This window comes from Quercus lobata, chromosome 1, assembly GCF_001633185.2.
Source record: "Quercus lobata isolate SW786 chromosome 1, ValleyOak3.0 Primary Assembly, whole genome shotgun sequence".
NCBI classification, from domain to species: Eukaryota; Viridiplantae; Streptophyta; class Magnoliopsida; order Fagales; family Fagaceae; genus Quercus; species Quercus lobata.
The window spans coordinates 2,794,204-2,815,150 of record NC_044904.1 but is presented as its reverse complement, the minus strand read 5'-3'; the positions used below and the strand labels follow the sequence as shown (position 1 = coordinate 2,815,150).

The 20,947-nt window shown below is 37.5% G+C and overlaps 2 protein-coding genes across 2 annotated transcripts; both read left to right on the top strand.

Annotated features, from left to right (window-relative positions):
• Window positions 1–9,086: 9,086 nt before the first annotated feature.
• Window positions 9,087–13,772, top strand: LOC115974475 (ATP synthase subunit beta, mitochondrial). The gene is made up of 9 exons (XM_031094862.1): window positions 9,087–9,684; window positions 10,837–10,912; window positions 11,022–11,110; window positions 11,223–11,340; window positions 11,424–11,527; window positions 11,642–11,800; window positions 11,912–12,136; window positions 12,232–12,543; window positions 13,275–13,772. The coding sequence occupies exons 1-9, from the start codon at window positions 9,208–9,210 to the stop codon at window positions 13,386–13,388; spliced, it is 1,674 nt and encodes a 557-aa protein (XP_030950722.1). The 5' UTR covers window positions 9,087–9,207; the 3' UTR covers window positions 13,389–13,772.
• A 408-nt stretch (window positions 13,773–14,180) lies between these two features.
• LOC115974465 (fruit protein pKIWI502) lies at window positions 14,181–20,307 on the top strand. Its single transcript, XM_031094850.1, has 5 exons — window positions 14,181–15,015; window positions 17,245–17,344; window positions 17,454–17,549; window positions 17,637–17,717; window positions 20,034–20,307. The coding sequence occupies exons 1-5, from the start codon at window positions 14,453–14,455 to the stop codon at window positions 20,094–20,096; spliced, it is 903 nt and encodes a 300-aa protein (XP_030950710.1). The 5' UTR covers window positions 14,181–14,452; the 3' UTR covers window positions 20,097–20,307.
• The last annotated feature ends 640 nt before the right edge of the window (window positions 20,308–20,947 follow it).

Here is a 20,947-nt window from a genome sequence, read left to right as displayed (position 1 = left end):
CTTTTTTTGAAGGAGGGTGACCGAAACACGAGATACTTCCACAGTAAAGCCTCCTAGAGGTTTCGAAGAAACAGGATTTTGGACTTAAGAAATGGGTCAAATGTTTGGTGCCTAGATGACTCCCAGATTAAGGAGATTGCTACTCAATATTACCAAGCTCTGTTCTCCTCATCCCAACCCACTGAACTTGATGTTGTTTTGAAGGCAATCCAGCCATCAGTTACACAGGAAATGAATGACCTTCTTATTAGGCCTTTCGTGAAAGAGGAAGTAGTGACAGCCATCAATCAAATGGAACCCATCACAGCCTCTGGCCCGGACGGTATGCCCCCTCTTTTCTATCAATCCTTTTGGTCTTTTATTGGTGATGAAGTATGCTCTACAGTTCTAGATTGTTTAAATAATTGCAAAATTCCTGAAGAGATTAATCATACCAATATTACCTTGATCCCTAAAGTCAAATCTCTAGAAAATATTACTGAATTCAGGCCAATCAGCCTATGCAACGTGATCTATAAGCTAATATCAAAAGTCCTAGCTAACAAACTCAAGGTTGTTCTGCCGGCTGTAGTATCAGAGAACCAAAGTGCTTTCCAAGCGGGTCGGGTCATCACCGACAACGTTCTCATGGCCTTTGAAACCCTTCACTATATGAAAAACCACCAATCTAGTAAGTCTGGGTTCATGGCATTGAAGTTGGACATGAGTAAGGCCTACAATCGCGTTGAATGGTCCTATCTTGAGAGGATTATGAGAAGAATGGGCTTTGATGATAAGTGGGTGGCACTAATTATGGAGTGCATTACCTCGGTGAGCTACTCCATTCTTATTAACGGAGAACCTACAAGCGTGATCCACCCATCGAGAGGCATAAGACAAGGGGACCCGCTCTCCCCCTATCTGTTTCTCCTATGCACAGAGGGTCTTCATAGCCTATTACACCAAGCAAAAGTTGTAGGTCATATCCGTGGGGTCTCCATTTGCAAGAATGGACCAAGGATCACTCACTTGTTTTTTGCCGATGATAGCCTAATTTTCTGCCGAGCCTCCATGCAAGAATGTTAAACAATTCAGTCTCTCCTTGCCTGCTATGAGAAAGCTTCGGGGCAGCTACTAAATATGCACAAAACGAGCCTCTTCTTTAGTAAATCTACCCTCCTGGACACCCTTAATCAAATCAAAGCCTCACTCGGAGTCCAAGAAGTGAAGCAATGCGAAAAATACCTGGGTCTTCCTACCCTAATAGGAAAAAAAAAGAAAGCAAGTTTCAGATACATTAAGGAAAAAGTTTGGGCTAAACTTCAAGGGTGGAAAGAGCAACTCCTCTCCTAAGCAGGCCGCGAAGTGCTACTCAAAGCGGTCATTCAAGCGATTTCGACTTATGCCATGAGTTGCTTCAAGCTCCCTATCACCCTTTGCAATGAGATAAAATCCTTGATTAAGAAATTCTGGTGGGGTCAACGAGGTGAGCAAAGGAAAATCCACTGGGCAAAATGGAGCAACCTTTGTAAACCTAAGAGCTTAGGAGGCATGGGGTTTAGAGATCTTCAAAAGTTTAATGATGCGATGCTAGCGAAACAAGTTTGGCGCTTGCTGACAAATGAGGACTCCCTTTTCTACAAGTTCTTCAAATCAAAATTCTTCCCAACGGGCAGCATTCTGGAGGCGAAAGAAGGGAATGGTTCCTTCGCATGGAACAGCATCCTTAAGGGCAGGACAATTATCCAAAAGGGCATGTTATGGAGAGTGGGCAATGGCTCATCTATTCGGATATTCCATGATAATTGGCTGCCGGATCCTAGCTGGAAGAAAGTTCTTTCTACTCCTATCCTTTTGGACAGTAATGCAAAGGTGTCAAGCCTCATTGATAGGGAGAGGCATAGTTGGTCCCTGGAGACAATTGACTCTAACTTCCTTCCCCATGATGCTTCCATAATCAAGGCCATCCCCCTTAGTTTGGGCGATTGTATGGATTTGATAACTTGGCCGATGTATAGTAAGGGGGTATACTCTGTAAGGTCAGGTTACCATCTTTTAATGGACATGGAATCAAATGAGCACCCTAGGCCCTCGGATCTCTCCAATACGAAAAGACTATGGAAGGGTATATGGAATTTAAAAGTCTCTAATAGAGTGAAGAATCTAATTTGGAGAGCAGCGTCGGACTCACTGCCATCGAAGTCAAACCTAAGCAAGCGGCAAATCCCAATCGATACAACATGTACATTGTGCGGTTTGGAACCAGAAACCTCAGTTCATGCCATCTGGTCGTGTCCTTCCCTACTGCAGATTTGGAATATTCACTTTGCTTGGTTGATTAAGGAATCGGGTAAGGCTTCAAACTTTATGGATGTATGGCAGCAATGTGCAGAGAAGAACGGCCATCTGGAGCTGCTTGCCATGACAGTTCATCAAATTTGGACTAGGCGAAACAAGCATTGTGTGGGTGACAATGCTGCTCCTTTAGGTATGATCAATCAACTAGCATCAACTAGCCTTCAGGATTTCCAACAGTCCTGCCTTAACCCTCCAAAAACTCCCTCTCATCCAAAAGCCCCAAAGTGGTTGCCTCCCCCTTCAACTTGGGTGAAAGTCAATTTCGAAGGCGCAACCTTCGGTAACTCCAGCTCCGCAGGCTTGGGAGTAATAATTCGAAATGACATGGGTCTAGTCATGGTTGCTTTTACACAACCTATTCCACTGCCTACTTCTGTAGAGATGGTGGAAGTGTTGGCGGCTCGGGGTGCCCTTTGCTTTGCTAAGGACCTCGATTTTAACAAGGTAATTCTGGAAGGAGACTCAGGGATTATCATAAAAGCTCTCAAAAATGGTGGTCCTTCTTCTTCCAGCTTTGGTCACATCATAAAGGATATCATGGTGCTGTCCTCATCGCTTAGGAATGTGCTCTTTAGTCATACACGCAGACAGGGTAATAGAGTTGCTCACGAAATGGCCAGGTTGGCATGTAATTTTGTGCATTTCCAATCCTGGGTGGAGGATGTTCCTCCAGGAGTGTTTGATGTATATTTATCTGAAGTTATTAAATGATATTCCTCCCTTCTGTTTCGAGGGTGGCTTCTCAAAAAAAGAACATCTTATGGTTAAGTAGTGTGTAATCTTACACTTAATGTTATTTCTTACATTTGTACTAACATTATTGATTAGCTAGAATTTATAAGATTATATGGAAGCATTTTAGACTTGAAGATTGTGGGTGTGTTAAGTAAATTGAGATAATGGGATTGTAAGGGGTTTGCCTCAGTAAATTGAATAATAGCCTCTGAGCATGCGCTCACGTGCATGTTTAGAGGCTTTTTTATTTTTATTTTTTTTTAAAATTTTAAAATTTGCAACAATTATAATTTGGAATTACTACATTTTTGGGTAAAGGTTTATTTTTTTTTGTTACTTTTACACAATTTGATACTTATCCAAATTGCACAGTTTGTGTTCTAAATTCAATCGGCATTTTACTATAATAGTAATCAAAGAAAAATACCATACTATTGTAATCAAAGAAAGGCAATGAGTAAGCTTTAACCCACAAATGCATATTTTTTTTTTAAAAAAAGGATAATCATAAGGCAAAAAAAATTGAAGAAGACCCAAAGTCCAAATAATTAGAAGGGTGTTGAGTTCTTTATAAAAACAAATAGAAAAGAGCAATGTACATTGACATACCTGTTGAACATGAACAATTAAAATTGCACTTTTGTTTTTGTAAGTAAATTTTTCTTTTTTTGGAATTTTGTATTTAGAAAAGATGATGAAGATAGTGTAGAGAAAAAGAACATAGAGCTGAGAGGAATTGAGGAATAAATAAATTGAAGAAGTTGAGTAACTAATGTGACAGTTGTCCTATTTTGTTGGTAGTGTTTTACATGGGAGTTAAAAATTATTTTTAGCATGTTATCCTTTAGTTTTATCTCTACTGTTTAGTATATTTTTTTCTTCAAAATCAAAACAAAGTGATTTGAAGGGGAAAAAAAAAACCAAACGTGAGATGAGATTAAGGAGAAAGGGAAACCGGGTATTCAAAAAAAAAAGTTAAGTCTTTTTTTTTTTTTTTAAATGCAAGAAAAGGAGTTATGTCTTGATAAAGGAAAAAATGGCAAAAAAAAGAAAAAAGAAAGAAAAGAAAGAAAAGTGAAAACGTGGAGTAATGCTTATTAGTTTGAAAATCAATTGGAGTTAAACGTGGGATCTAAACATTGCCTATTTGTAGGCAAGGTTACACGTGAGAGTTAAAGATGTATTTTTACTATGTTATCTTTAAGCTTTATCTCTGCTTAAATTTAGACTTTAGGGGTATTTTGGAATTAAAAAAATGTCCAGTCTAAATAAGGGAAGTCCCTTAAATAGTAGTATAGATGATGAGCTTCCACAAAAATATCACTTCTATTTGTAAGGAAAAGAAAAATCTTAAGACTAAATTTAGTTGTTAGAGTGAAAACAAGAATGATAGAAAATGGAAGGGGAGAAAATAGGAGAGATTTTGGGTGGGAGGAATGTTTGGTTTGAGTAATTTTAGGGGAGAGAAAAATGGTGGGGCCTGACTGTTTTCTCCCAAGACCTACCATTTTTCAACCCCCCAAAATTGGAGAGAAAATGGGGAGGAGAAGAAGGAAAGATGTCTTCCTTCTTTCAGTCTATCTATAGGCAGATGCCTCTCCAACCCGCCCGGATCAGTCTATTAAGAAAAGGATGCCTCACAATTGAAGTTGGTTGGAAAGACTTTGGGACTTAGTCTGGCTATTACATCATCCGAGAATGAGATCTCTTATCATAGATCAGACTATTCCTTCTTCCTCAAATAAGATATTAGCTGTGCCCGACTCATAAGGAGGCTAACTCGCTGCAAGTGAATAAGTTATTACACTTCCTAATGATCATGACTCAAGCTTAGGCACCCGCTCGATCCGGTTTAGGAATTAAACCTCGCAAATGGTTCTGCTGGACGGGATTTCACCTCCCTAAATGGAACAAGATTCCCACTTGGATACGGAGCTTTGCCTTTTCTTTCTATGGATTTCTTTCTCCCTTCCGCTAATTGCTTACGAACCAGGAGGCTGCTGAGGAAGGATTTGAATGCATGCTATGTATTGAATTGAGTATTGAATGGAAGCGACTACCGAAGCAGAAGGAGGTTACTGCGGTAGATTGGTCCCTTCTCTCCCTTATGAAATCTGGCCCTTTGTGAAAACCTTGAGAGTATCTGTGCAGAAAAACCACTCAGACTCGTTTCCCTCAGGGCGGTTAATCTCCACGACAGGACTCTTTCCTGAGAGATTGACTGCGTTGAGAAGGAACGTTCTTTCCTTTGTGGCTCTACTCCTACGGATTGGATTTTGATTGATTTTCCTAATATTCTGACTAACCCATGCGTATTAATATTTGATGTTCTCTGTTATGTTCTTTCCCTTTCGCAAAGAAAACGATTAATATTGTTGTTGTAATTGAGTTCAAGGGCTATTCGGTCATTTCTCCACTAAGTGGCTAGATATTTTCTGTTTATTTTATTATCATTATGTCTGTCTGCCATGATTTGCCTGAAACAGTTTTGCTTGTCGTAAACACGTTCCTGGCAAACCTAGCCTAGTTTACGCACAAGCCGGACCAACTTGAGCTGAAACTAGATCGGTCCCAACTCTCTTATCCAAAAAACTTGGGCTTAGTGCAGCAAGAGGCAGCCCAACACCACTAGCACAGCCCACCACCCCCTTACAAACATCACCCCTATTTGTAAGGAAAAGAAAAATCTTAAGACTACATTTGGTTAGAGTTAAAATAGGAAAGATAGAAAATGGGGAGAGGAAATAGAAGAGATTTTGGGTGGGAGGGATATTTGGTTTGAGTAATTTTGAGGGAGAGAAAATGGTGGGTTCAATTGTTTTCTCCCAAAACCCACAATTTTTCAGCCTCAAAGAATTGGAGAGAAAATAAGAAGGAGAAGGGGTTGGATGGAAATTACCCATCTATCGCTCCCCACCCCCCCCCGCCCCCAACTGCACACACCATTATTATTATTATTTTTTCCAAGAACACATTTTTTTCCTTTATAAAATACTTATATAAAAAAAAAAAAAAATAAAAAAGTCATGAAATAAGGGTATATGGGTAAATTTATACACACTCTATTTTCTATCACTCCACTTTTCCACCCCCAAACCAAACATAAATTAGGGGAATTAAAATCTCTTCTATCCCCTTCTCATTTTCTATCTCCTTACTTTTCATATCCCTCAAACTAAAATAGGCACTAAGTGTAACTTAGGTTAACCCAATGTTAGGGTTGGACAAAAACATTTCGATAGTTAAATCAACACTACAATACTATGTGGATTTAAGTTCTCGATATAATTGACATGTTTTTTTTTATAAGGAGGAATGGGGTTAGTTTTGGTGGGAATCACGCCCAAAATCTAGGCTTCTAAATGTCATAGAGTTTGTTTCATTTGGTGGGATGATGAGATGTACCCTAAGTGATAAGCTTAGTTTTCAAATAGGGACATGATCATTTGCATAAATGAGATTGAAATTTGATGAGACTCAATAATTATTAATGATAAGAGAAGTCGACACTTGGCAAAACTCACAAGGCTATTATTTAGAAGAGAATAATGCAAATTGGCCAGTTTTTGAGTGTGACAACTAACAAAGATTGTTTCTTTTGGAGTGTACCTTAGGGTAGAACATGGTGCAAATGGGGACATGTATAAATGGTTTATATGCGATTGAAATTTGGTGAGACACAATAACTACTAATGTGAAGGCAAGTCAACACTTGGCAACAATCATGAAGCTATTCCCTTTAAGAGAGCAATACAGATCGTTCAAATGAGAGATTCCTTTAGGCACATATTTGAGCTATTTAAGGCATTCAATTCCATCAAAAGGTGACGACAATGGTGGTTAGTTCAAATGGTGATGTAGGTTGAGCATTGAGGAGGTACTTCTGAATATTATATTGCTATCTAGTCTAGGATATTACTAGACAATGCACCTCACTAAACTCAACTCCAAGACTTATGGGCCAAATATGACGCTTGACTTATAAACCCTTCAACACTAGGTTTTGGGCTGATGGACTTAATTAAAATCATGGGCTTGTTGGGCTTAATCTGCTTAATCCCTCAAATAGCCCCTCATTTTTAACTCGTTCAAGTTGAGAAGGAGAATTTTTATTTTTATTTTTATATAAGATAAAATTTTGACTTTAGCTTAATTTAAGTGTATATGTGTGTGAAGTTCTCTCCTGGAAACTTGAGCTCCAACCTTTACCCCCCACACCCCCACAAGCATTTATACTTGTGGAGTGACTACTGCACTAAGGGTGCGCGGTGGTGAGAATTAAAATTTTGAGAAGCATGAATTGTGTGTATAATTATGACTACGACTATGTGCCCATCTCTCACAAGATTGTCATGCCTAATCGCCTATAGAACATAATTCTTGCACACAAAAGTAGTCATTCTCTTCATAGCTTCTTGCAAATTTGTTTTGTTGATTCACTTATATAATACAAAAAATATTACTATTCTTTTTCATTTTGCTCTCTCACTTAATAGTGAAAAAATAACTTTCTTCTAATAATCTGAAGGAATTAAATACTGACTCTCAAATTTCATTTAGACACCAAATTATTTCATTATAAAAAGAAAATACATGCTCACAATATGTTTAGAATTCTAGAGAATAAAAATACCTCCCCACTAAATCCTCAGTTGTATATTATCTAGATAACTAGATATTTGGCCCCAAACTCGTATTGACTTTTTGTTGGAGTGTTGTTCACCTAGTTTAGTGGAGTGAACTTATGAGAGGGCATAATGGTCTTTCCACTACACTCCATAAACTAAAAAGTTGGAAAGTAGCATGAAAACGCAGATAGTACAGTACCCGTTAAAATTTAACTTTTATTTTTTTTGAGTTGTCATTTATCGTGCACATCTTGACAATACCAAAAAGGAAACTTTATTTTGCCAAGGCGAGTGCCAGATAAACTCAACCTCCCAAAACGACATCGTTTCCAGTCTTAGATTTTGGAAAATCCTCAAATTATTGAAAGGTACAGGATCTTTCCATTGTCCATTTGTTACATTGCACTTCTTTGATTTAATTTTACAAACAATTTATTAATTATGGACACATCAATCTTTATACCCAGTTTTACAATTTCCTAATTTGTACAATTATGGATGATTAATCAAAGAGTATTGCTCCAAACACAAACTATTTTACAATATTTGTATAAATTGTTGATGTGACCAACTTCTTATTGGTTTTTATTTAGGCTTATCATTAATATTACATTTTTCATTTACTAATAATCACTCACCATATCAAAATTTTATAAATTTTTTTGTAAAATAATTTGTATCTCTACCATTATTCTTGATCAAAAGTAGTTGGTGCATCTTGTTAACAAAAATAGGTAAAAAATGTCTACTACTCACAATTGTACATATGTTAACGTATGGTGAAATTAATTAGCGGAATGAGTATATCCCTCCCCTAGAATCATTATCACATAGCCATGATCTCTCGTTTTAAATCTTGTCCATTTGGTACATTTTATTTTAAAAAAATTAAATTTACAACAATATTACATGCACATCAATCTTTACATTTTTATTTTTTGAGAAAGCATCCATCTTTACATTCAAGTTTATAATTTGCTGATTTGTATAATTGTGAATAATTGATCATAAATTGTGGGTTTATGTAAACATAAATAGGTAAAAAATGTATACCATTCATAGTTGTATACATTATCAGTATATTGTGATTTTGTGATATTAATTATGTTTTTAGAAATTATCATAAATTTAAAAATTTTGAAAATGTTAAACCTAAATCTAAAAAAAAAGCAATTATCATGACTTTTGAGTAAAATCCGTAACTTGTTTTTGTATTAAAACCCGTTTCTTTCTCCGTTTGTTTTTCAATAAAATAAAATCTAAACCGTTAAATTTTTTATAATGAAAAATCTGAACCGTTCGATATAAATTGACCCCATGGAAATAACATTTCCTATTTCCTTGGCAATATCAAAAACGGAAAAACAGGGAAATAAAAAGGAAAAAAACAAAGCATATTCCCATTTTAGCCACTGTAACTTTACTTTATAGTCTCACACTCACAGAGTTCACAAACCCTAGCATCTCTCTCTCTCTCTCTCTCTCTCTCTCTGAAGCTTACGCGAAAATGGCTTCTAGAAGAGTCTTATCCTCTCTTCTCCGATCGTCTGCACGACGATCCACCAGATCGCCGATCTCAAGCTCTGCCCCCAGACTCACATCTCCGTCGCCATCATCACGCGCTTCTCCATATGGCTACCTCTTGTCGCGCGTGGCCGATTACTCGACTTCCGCTGCTGCTGCTGCGGCGGCTCCAGCTCAGGCTCCTCCGGCGCCGAAGAAGAGAGGCAAGATCACCGATGAGTTCACCGGTGCCGGATCGATCGGGCAGGTGTGCCAGGTCATCGGTGCCGTCGTGGACGTGAGGTTCGAGGAAGGTTTGCCTCCGATCTTGACCGCGCTAGAGGTTCAGGGACACTCGGTCCGATTGGTGCTTGAGGTGGCTCAGCACTTGGGAGAGAACGTGGTTCGTACTATTGCTATGGACGGTACTGAAGGTCTAGTCAGAGGCCAGGACGTGCTCAACACTGGCTCTCCTATCACTGTGAGTTTTGGATTTTTGACTTTTCTTTGGTTTTTTTTTTTTTTTTTTTTTTGTGTTGCTTTGATTGTTGTGATTGGATGAAAAGAGCTGAGCTTTGGTTATTTGGTGATTTGTAGGTGTAGATCTTAATGTGTTTTGTAGATCTGAGTGTTACTTTTGTTTGTCTCTGTTTTGATGCGGAGAAAATGTCCCTAGTTGAAAATCCTCTGGTCAACGATTCCAAAACAAGGACTTTTTCTCATAAAGTTCAAATTTTTAATTGCATTTCTCATCTGTTTTCTCAGCAACTAAAATTTTTTTTAAACTGTTATTTTTTTCAATTTTATAGTAGGAGATGGCATGCCATTGATTGATAGTATTTGAACCATAAATAGGGTTTTATTTATTTATTTTTAAATGTGATAATGATAAATGTCTAAAAATAGTGTTCAAGTTATTGTTTTGATATGAATCGATGATTCGATGGGATAGTGCGATGCATAACTTGTTTAAAGTTGTAGTCCTGATGATGATTGGTGTTAAAAGAACATAATTTGTGACTTGCTCTATATCAAGAAGACTCTTAAGGCCTGTTTGGCATAGGCGCATAGTTTACTTTTTCAGTTTTTATTGCAAAATGGTGTGTTTGTGCCGGTTTGGGAGGAATGTTGTAATACCACATTTTTGTAAGAACCTTTTGCTTAAAAGTTACAAATGGGCCATTTTAAAAAAGCCCCGAAAAATAAGATGTACCAAATGGGCACTTGATCTATTCTGAACCTGGATTAACCACTAAAATTCCGTTGGTTCCAAATGGGCACTTTCTTTATAGTCTTGTGCTTCTATGCTCTATTATAATGTGCGCTAGCCATTAAAATTTCACTGGCTCCAGTCCCTTGGCTGCGTTTACATAAGGATGCTTTTGTTGTTGAATGTCATGATGTTCGTTTTGTTTGGGTCTCCTCTCCCCCTAGTCCTAAAACTTACTTATCAGAAAATTTTATGTCTTATAGGCTTTGTAATTCTCCATATTCTCATTTGTTTTCTGCAAAATTGGGCAATCTGTTATGTGGTTATCAACATGCTGTTTGTTTGCCTTTTATTGACAGTGTTCTCCTCGGTTAAATTTTTATTTCCATTTTATAAATTGTTTTTTGTATGCCCCCCCTTTAGGTGCCTGTCGGTAGGGCTACACTTGGACGTATCATAAATGTTATTGGGGAGCCAATTGACGAGAGGGGAGATCTCAGTAAGAAAAATATAAAGTTTTAAGTGTAGTTTTTCACGGGTTGTTGTTCTTGTGCATTGTTCAATGTGATGTAAATTTTCTGACAATTTTATTGGGAATTCTCCAACAGAAACCGACCACTATTTGCCAATCCACAGAGAAGCTCCATCTTTTGTTGAGCAGGCAACTGAACAAGAGATCCTTGTGACTGGAATTAAGGTATGCTTTCCCTGTCCCTTCTACTGTAGAGCCTTAATAGTTGGGTAATCTAGAGTTGGAAGCGTAATTTTAGAACTGTTGCAAAATTTTCTAATGTTGTTTTCATCTACAGGTTGTCGATCTTCTTGCACCATACCAAAGAGGTGGTAAGATTGGGCTGTTTGGTGGTGCTGGTGTTGGAAAGACGGTGCTTATCATGGAACTTATCAACAATGTTGCTAAAGCTCACGGTTGGCTTTACTCTAAGTACGCATGTCAGGAATTGTTTGTTATTCAATTTTTTAAAATAAAAATTTCCTGTTTTCTTTAACAGGTGGTTTCTCTGTGTTTGCTGGTGTTGGAGAACGCACTCGAGAGGGCAATGACTTGTACAGGGAAATGATGGAGAGTGGTGTCATTAAGCTTGGTGATAAGCAGGTTAATAGAATGATGTTCATTCATATCCTAATTTTTTTTGTTGCACCTCAACCCTTATTCTTTGAATCTTAGTTTTGATTCTTATATTTTAACTGTCTTGTTTCCGTCTCTCAGGCTGAAAGCAAATGTGCTCTTGTGTACGGTCAAATGAATGAGCCCCCGGGTGCTCGTGCTCGTGTTGGTCTTACTGGTCTGACTGTGGCTGAACATTTCCGTGATGCTGAGGGGCAGGATGTGCTTCTCTTCATTGACAACATTTTCCGCTTTACTCAAGTAAGCAAGCTTGTCCAGTAACTTTTTTCCTGCCTGTAGATTTACCCAACATCATGCGATTCTTCTTGCTAATGATGTCATTTTCTCTTTTCCTTCTGGTGCATCCTGCAGGCTAACTCTGAGGTGTCTGCTTTGCTTGGTCGAATTCCCTCTGCTGTCGGTTACCAGCCAACTTTGGCTACGGATCTTGGAGGTCTTCAAGAGCGTATCACAACCACCAAGAAAGGTTCCATTACCTCTGTCCAGGCTATCTATGTGCCTGCTGATGACTTGACAGATCCTGCTCCCGCTACAACCTTTGCTCACTTGGATGCCACAACTGTGTTGTCACGACAGGTTTGACCATGTTTCATGAAGTACTACCGGTTCTTTGGGATCGTTACTTCTTAGGTTGTCATCTAATTAGTTCTATTATGCTTTAATGATAATAGATCTCCGAGCTTGGTATCTATCCTGCTGTCGACCCTCTAGATTCCACATCTCGTATGCTCTCTCCTCACATTTTGGGTGAGGAACATTACAACACTGCTCGTGGGGTACAGAAGGTTCTCCAGAACTACAAGAATCTGCAAGATATCATTGCTATTTTGGGAATGGATGAGCTCAGTGAAGATGACAAATTGACTGTTGCCCGTGCACGTAAAATTATGAAGTTCTTGAGCCAGCCTTTCCATGTTGCAGAAGTGTTCACTGGTGCCCCTGGCAAGTATGTGGAATTGAAAGAGAGCATTACCAGTTTCCAGGTGCCTTCCTTTCTCCCTCTTTCTTGCTTTCCAATATCTATGGATTCCTTATATTAAGATATTTTCTTTTAATGATGGAGAATAGTCTTGGAATTCTATCCTTCATAACCTATATCAGAGCTTCAATAATACCTTGCATATTTGATCCTGAAGTTAGAAAAGTTTAATCTTGTCTTTCTATCTAGACTACTACCCGTTTTAAAAGCGTCCATGTTAATTTTTGGGTATATATTCCATCTTAGGTTCTGTATGTATGGAAGGATTTTAATTGAGGATCTAATTAGTTGCTCAGTGATCTATTTTAAGTATTTTCTATATTTTCCATCTTAGGTTCTGTATGTGTGGAAGGATTTTATTAATTGAGGATCTAATTAGTTTTTCGTTGATCTATTTCAAGTATTTTCTATATTTATTTAAAATTAAAAAAAACCGTACATGTGGAGACCGAGGAACAGCACAAAATGTATTATATGATCATGTCATTTGTTGAGTTATGTTTGTTTATGAGCAGTACACAATATTTTTTGCAATAAGATTGAAGCAGAACCATAAATTCCGTATTCATATGATTGTGCAAACACACTTGGCATCCACCTGCATATGCTATGTGTTAATGTGTGTATTAGAGATACGGACAACGTTGTCATATGAAATTATTAATATGGTGCTTAGTTTTAGTAGCACTGTCCATGATTTTCACTCATTGGAGTTTTGCCTTTTTTGGCTGACAGGGAGTTTTGGATGGCAAATACGATGACCTAACAGAACAGTCGTTTTACATGGTTGGAGGTATTGAAGAGGTCATTGCTAAGGCAGAGAAGATTGCCAAGGAATCTGCAGCCTAATCAAATTCCTTCTCTACCCCCAATGTCTCTTGTTAGCTTCTCTTGATAATTGCGAAAATCAAATAATTTAGGTGGTGTTGGCATTGCCAGCAACAGGAAATTTAATTTTTTGAGATTGAATGTATCAGGAATTTCCAGTTCTGTTTTGATCTTATGGCAGATTGTGTAAGAGAAATGGAGCCAAAATGCCCTACCTCCCCTTTTTTCTTGTTATTTAATAAGGGGAAAAAGAAAGCGGACATGTATATTACCTTGTGTTTTAAAACGTGGAATTGTGTTAATTTTAAATTCTTGTTTCATATGAAATTTTACTAGAGATGCAATGCCGACTATGCATCTATGTATGCTTACTGGATTTTCAATGAAAGTTTTGTTTTGGTTGTCCTTCAAAACTGTGTGTCATCTACGTTGAAGCTTTCAATCAATCATCAACTTTACTGATGCTGGCTGTTTTAAATAATCACAGATAATGCAACGTTATCATTGCTACTGGTTTTGGGCTGTTATATCCACTGGCAGCGAGTCAAGTTCATAATCCTTCTTTACAGCATAGCCATAGGCATCCTCTCTATTTCACTATAAGGTTAAAACTTGAAACAAAATAACACTTTTGGATCCACAAAACAAAAAATTTGAAGTCTATTTTAACAGAGACCATCATTTTCAAATTTCTCCAACTCATTGTAATTATCAAGTTATTAAAAAAAGAAAAGAAAAAAAAGGGGTAAAGATAAGAGCTTGGCCATTCAGGAAAGGTTGACCGAATTCCATTCATTCTATGGCTAAGAAGTAGATCTTTCTATACACGTTCAGCAAAAAAAATAGATCTTTGTATGCACTCTATCCTCCAGTCTCCCAGGGTCAACTAGTCTAAAACCAATAACACGTGGCTTCTCACTAACCATCCACCAAATTCAAACACACCCTCGGCGCATTTTGTCACACGCCACCTCATCACCACCTACCCACCTTTAACGCCGCCTCTCTTCTCCATAGTCCCCGCCACGAAGACCTAAACTTTCCTACTATTATAAAAACCCAACCATTCAAAAACCCAAAAAACCATGTCTGTTACTACCTCTCTCTCTCTCTCGCCCCATGCGCACCTTAGCCCACTCCTCCCTCCCATGTCTATTTTACGCCGCCTCAACCTCCACAACCACCTAAATCTCCGTAGCCGTAGCCGTAGCCGTAACCACCGCCTCTTTAGAAGCTTAGCCGTCGCAGCCGTACGTCAAGACACCACAGTCTGGACGCAAGCTCCGCTCACGGAAATCGAGCCCGCCGCCGAGTCCTTGTTCCACGTCACCATCGACGTGTCCGACGCGCCGGACCTCGCCGTGTCCCACACTCGCCCGGGGCAGTACCTTCAGCTCCGGGTCCCCGACGTCGAAAAGCCTTCCTTCCTAGCCATCGCGTCGCCGCCTTCGCTCTCGGAAGCGCGCGGCGCATTCGAGTTCCTGGTGAAGAGTGTGGCTGGCTCCACCGCTGAGCTCCTCTGTGGATTGAAGAAAGGCGATGTGGTTGAGCTCAGCCAGGTCATGGGACGTGGATTCGATATCGATCGGGTCGACCCGCCCGAGTCATTTCCTACGCTTCTCATTTTCGCCACTGGATCCGGAATTAGGTCAGATTTCTGTTTCGTTTACTTCGTTTTTTTAAATTTTAATGTCTACGTGTCTCTGCAAGATTTGAATTTGAGTTCGAACTTTACGAATGTGTTAATATGGGATCAATTTGCTAATTAATTTCAGTTTTGATTTGGAGGTTTAGTTAAACTAGTGTTTGAATTGGATTGGTAAGCTTGTAAAGGCAATGCAAAGTTGAATTGGGAACTTCTTTGATCTTTATGAGTTAATGTTAGAAAGTTGCAAGATTTGCTTTGTCTGGCCTTTTTGTGTAGAAAGTTTAGGGGAAAAGAGAAATGTGCCAATGAGCTCTAAGTCAAATGGCATGAAGGGTTAAGTCGTGGGTTTAAAGTTCACTTGGTTTGTGTATAACTTAAACTGTTATGCTTTTATTTTATTTTATTTTATTAGGTTTGTTTTTGTTCACTAAGGAAAACGTCTTCAATTTATTTATGTTTTCCATCATACCAAACATCAAAAGATGTGGACAACGTTTTCCATAGAACCAATGGAGTGTATTAAAGAAATGAAGGTTTAACTGCGTAATGCTTTTCCCTATGTTTTTTTCTCATCATAAATGGGTGTATTTTTGTGCTCAATGATGGAAAATTTTGTAATCCTAAGAGTACTTAGGAATTAGTTTGCTTGTCTAAATTACTAATCATCCTTTGTTCTTAGAATTTATCGAGTTTCATGGTAAAGCGTTGTGGAATATCTTAAATTATGTTGCCCATCTATGTTATCTTGGTTGATGTGGTTCTAGAATTTATAATAATTGTGGGTAGGCTGGGCACCCTCATGAGCTGGCAGTTCCTACCTCTTATAGTGATGTTTTGATGTTAAAAGGTTTGCTTGTAGTAATTCTGAACTAGAATGGGAGCAATATAAGCTTGTTCAACTGTTTCCTATTTTTGAGCTTCTATAGATATAACTACATGAATTTTAGATTGGTTGTTAGAATGGTATCCTTTTTTCTGCCTCATGCTTTGCATGACAGCCATTTTTACGGTTTAATCTTGTGAAAACTGAAAATGATATTTGGTATCTGAAACTCATTGAATTACTCTAAATGAGCCTTTTTCAGTGATTGCCAACCCTTTCCATTTGGAGAGCAGTAGTCCTTTGTCTCCTTTTATAGCAGAGTAGAGTTCCTTTTGCTGTGGATTGCGATTTATACCTTATGGCCTGAGCCTCATCCCCTGAATGTGATGCCTGTGAAAGAAGATTAAAGATATGTTTTTGAATTATTTTGCTGACCAATAATTTAATTCTGACCATGAAGATTGGAAATTTAATTGGATGATTGGTATAGCATAGCAGTATTTTGTTTTTTCCTTTTTAGGTAATAGAATTGATTGAACCAAAATAAAGGACGTTACGATATTTGACCTATGGAGTATACTGGTTATACCCAAAATTCATTGATATAAGTTACAAATACATTGAATCAATAAAATCATCTAAAGAAAAAGGTCTCATGGATCCAAGGAGAGCCATAAAATAAAGTGCCAATAAATTGAGATTTGAGTCTCTCTATAATAGTTTTTAATCTTCAAATGTTCTCCTACTGCTCTCGTTCCACCTGAGCTGCACTAAACAAGAAAGGGCTAAATTCCAAAAAAAGTCTTAGAACTGTTATGCCAACATTAAAACAAGTCTATCATTGACTTAGGCTGTTAGGCATCACTCACTTTGCTCATAAGTCCAGCAGCAACAAAAATAAATTTTTTTAATTCCGTAGTTACTGAACGATGCAACCCTTAAGAACTTAAACATCTTTTGTCCATTTGATTGTAATTTTCTTGTGCTTTGTCAAACTCTAGTTCATAGCCTATAATTTTGGCTTGCCAATGAGCTATAGCTTAACTGGCATTTCCTCCTCCCAACACAGTGGGATGAAGGATGAGTTTACAGGTTCAAGACCCACTTGGGGCATGTGTAACTTACTTATAGTAAATTTTTTTTTTAAAAGATTTTTTTTTCCTTCCTTAAAAAAAAGGTCTTGAAATCTCACATTTAAATCTTTATTTGTAGTCTCCAAATGTAAAATGTTAGTATTACTGTGCCCATGTGGACTTTGATGTAGTACTATTGCTAGAAGGAATCATTCTGATAGAAATTTAATGTGCTTTTGTTCCTTGATCTCCATTTTCATGTCAATGTTTGTGGAAGTTTCCATGTGCACATCCTCATCATTTACTAATTTCTCTTGACTTTCTCATCTGCAGTTCAATCCGGTCTCTCATTGAGTCAGGATTTAGTGCTGATAAGAGATCTGATGTGAGGCTTTATTATGGGGCAAGAAACCTTAAGCGAATGGCTTATCAGGTTTGTTTTAAATTTTTGTTATTTGTGTCACGAATCTACTATTTAGAATCAGCAATGCTAGTCTGCCCAATGGAATCTAATTTAAAAATTGTGTTTCTTCCTCTTATAGGATAGATTTAAAGATTGGGAATCTTCTGGGGTTAAGATTGTGCCTGTTTTATCACAACCAGATGGCAACTGGACGGGTGAAAGTGGCTATGTACAGGTAGATTGTGCACTTGAGCAATTGAGCTTTGGTCTTGTTTCTTCCCTATAATCAAATCTATACTCAGCTATGTAACTGCTTTTGCAGGCTGCTTTTACTAGAGCCAAGCAAATTTACAGCCCTCAATCTACTGGTGTTGTGCTCTGTGGGCAGAAACAGATGACTGAGGTTTGCCACTCTTCTAGTTTATTTATTTTATTTGTTACTAAAATTTTCTTGTGGTGTGCTGAGATTTCTGTGCCCCCCCCCCCCCCCCCCCTCCTCTTTCTCCTTTCTGTGAGCATGTCTTCGGGGTTGAGTGGGGGGATTAAGCTGTGTTTGTCTTTGCTCTGTATTTGACTTTACTATTGGTTCCTGCCTTCCTGGCCACTATGTGTAAAATGCTTTTATTGTTTTGCATTGTATTGATGTGGACTCTCCCTCATTCATTTGATCTCCATATATGTAATGAGATCATGATTGTCAGAATATGGCTTATTCATGTAGCGTGTTAATAGTTGGGGTGAAATGAAAAATACACTGCAAAAGGAAAGTTCAGAAAATGTTAAAAGCTATAAATTTATGGCATAGAAATACTGGGACTTTTTCTTCATTTTCAAAAAGTATTTATAAAATTGTCTTATAGAATGCTATAAATTTATGGCATATGAGGTGGTGTTTGAGCTAGAGCTCAATGACAAATTTTAAATTTGAAAATGTTTTGTTTACTTTTATTGATAGAAAATTATTTTTTAAACCTTAGAGAAGATTTTTTCTGCCTATACTTGATAATTTGGAGATGTTCAAAGCTGAATGACTTTGTCAAAACTCGAAATAGTCATACTAAAGGAATGTTAGAGGCACTAAAAGAGCAAATATTTACAAGAACTAAAAATACCTAGTTCAGCTTCACGATATGGACTTCTAGTAGAAAGGTCATCCTTTTCTGCTCAAACAATTGATTAAGGAGTTTGAGATGATTTGAAAACTTTTGACTTAAGAAAACGTTTAGTGTTAATTGAGTGGATATTACAGGAGTACAGAGTCAAGAGCAGAATGTAGGGAGAAAAAGGTTTACAACAATAAAACATTGCCATTGCAATGCACATGCATAAAGCTGTAAGTTGTATATAGACAGTTTGTACTGATCAGCTCTCCTAGTACAGAGAAAGATGGTTGGTGGTGGGAAAAATATTACTCAAACAACAGAATGAGAAGTTTGGGATGACAAAAAGACTTTTGACTTGAAGAAAAAAAAAATTATTGAGATAGAATATACTTACATTTGGGGCCAAACTAGAGCTTGTAATTTAATTTTTTTCTGAGAGTTGTCATTGTGCATTCTTTGTAGATGATGCACTTGTAAGTTTAAAGGTGGGATTTGATAGAGAGAATTGAATAAGGTATGATGTTTCGTCTTTATATTAAAGCTAAAGAGTGGGTTTAATTGACATTTAAGTCCCAAATAGACCAGTTAAAGTCTGATGGACTTGAGGAAGGATTGGCCACAGCCCACAGGGTTCTATAAATATGATGTATTAATTTTGAAATTATGCTTGATCTTCTGTTTCACTTAATGGTGTTGAAGAATTGCTCTTTGTTGGGCGGTGCATTCTTTGCCATGATTGGACCCAAAAGGTATCAGACTTCTGTATAACCTGTAATATAAGTCAGACAAGAATACATGCGAATCAAGATTTGGGTCAGAAAAAAAGCTAAAGCTAGCTTTGTTGTACTCATTCTCTATCAAGCTTGGTTCTGGGTTTTGTCCAGAAATATTTTGCAGGTTCTGTGATATCTTGGTTGAGAAATGTGAACCCTTACCTCTTGATTGGAAGAGTCGGGATGGGTTGTTGGTTCAGAATGGAAAATGTGAGAGGCCCAGGCCACTGGCTTGGGGCCTTTAGTATAAGCTGCTAAATGTGACAACAATAATTGTTAAATTAATGTTCTGTTATGGAGATAGGTATTGTTTCCAACAATCTTTAGTTTGTGGTTAGCTTAGTAAAGATTTAGGGAAAACTTTCAGATTCCCCCCTTCCCAAAAAACTTAGCTAGGGAAAAGCCTTAAATACCAGCAATTTGTGTCAGCTACATTATTTTTCTATCTGCTGTTTGGACCTGTCAAAATCTAGGCTGTTTCTTGTAAGTCATACCATAATTCTTTGCTTGTGGCCCTACTGTTGCTCACTTACTCTTTTTGTTCTATGTATGTCTTTCTGGTGGCATTGGTGCAGGAATGCATCAGCATATGAAAGAGCATGATATGCTCAATGCTTTTATCCATCATTAATTGTTAGCATGTATGCCACATGAAACCGGTTTTTGTTTAGATGCCTACTGATTGCTGTATTTTATCATCTTCATCTTACCGTTCATCTAAATTGTCAGCGTTGCTGGTATTGGCTGTATAACATTATTTGCAGTCAATAATATCAAAGCTAGTAATTTTGGCAGTCTAGTTTAATGTTTTATAGTAACACTAGTGATGTTTGATTCTGGCAGGAAATTACTTCAATTCTTGTAGCAGATGGCGTGTCAAGTGAGAAGATATTAAAGAACTTTTGACAAACTAGATGTAGTTCATATTGTTGTATTATTGTTGAGCAACAGTTAGTGATTTATTTGTTCCAACCGCTGAATATTATCTCAGCTTGGTGTAGAAAATAAAACCAATTTTGGGATTTTTGAGCATCTTATTGTATGTGTGGATGGTGGATGAAAACTGCCTCCCAAGCAAAGATAAATTATAGAAAATCCATTCTTAAAGTTTTGTCAAGGATTAGATATCCAATGTTAATCTGAATGATGAGAAACCTTATGATATCAGGACCCCTTTTTAGGGGATGATTGTAGGTTTTTTTTTTTTTTTTTTTCATGAATCTCATTTCTTGTTACACCTAGGGTAGGGATGATCTTGTTTTATTTTGGTTTTTAGTTCCACCTACATAAAGTACATGGATGATGCTGACAACCCCATTAGCCAAATCGATTTAAATAGGCATAAGCTTTCCCATAGAGACAGAATATATGTATGATGTGAAAAACACTATCTCGACTATTATCATTTACCGCAGCTTCTAAATAAGAATTAGGAACTTTTACAGAGATCCTCAGCACATGATACGATGTGAATGGACCTTAGCTTTGTCCTAACTCCTAAAGCCCTTCCTAACTACCATTTTGCAGACAATAAACCTGAGCCATCACCTTACGAAAAGGACAACTTGAGAAGCTGATGGTGAACTTGGGAAAGAGGTCCAAGCTAAACTATAAATCTATTATTGATGTTCATTAAGTTATAAATTACACACCTGGCCCACCCATTGAGAAGGATTGGTAACAACTAACAATCTTCCAATGGGTCAATTTCAAATCAATTTACTCAACTTGAAATCTAAAAAGTAATACCAACTATT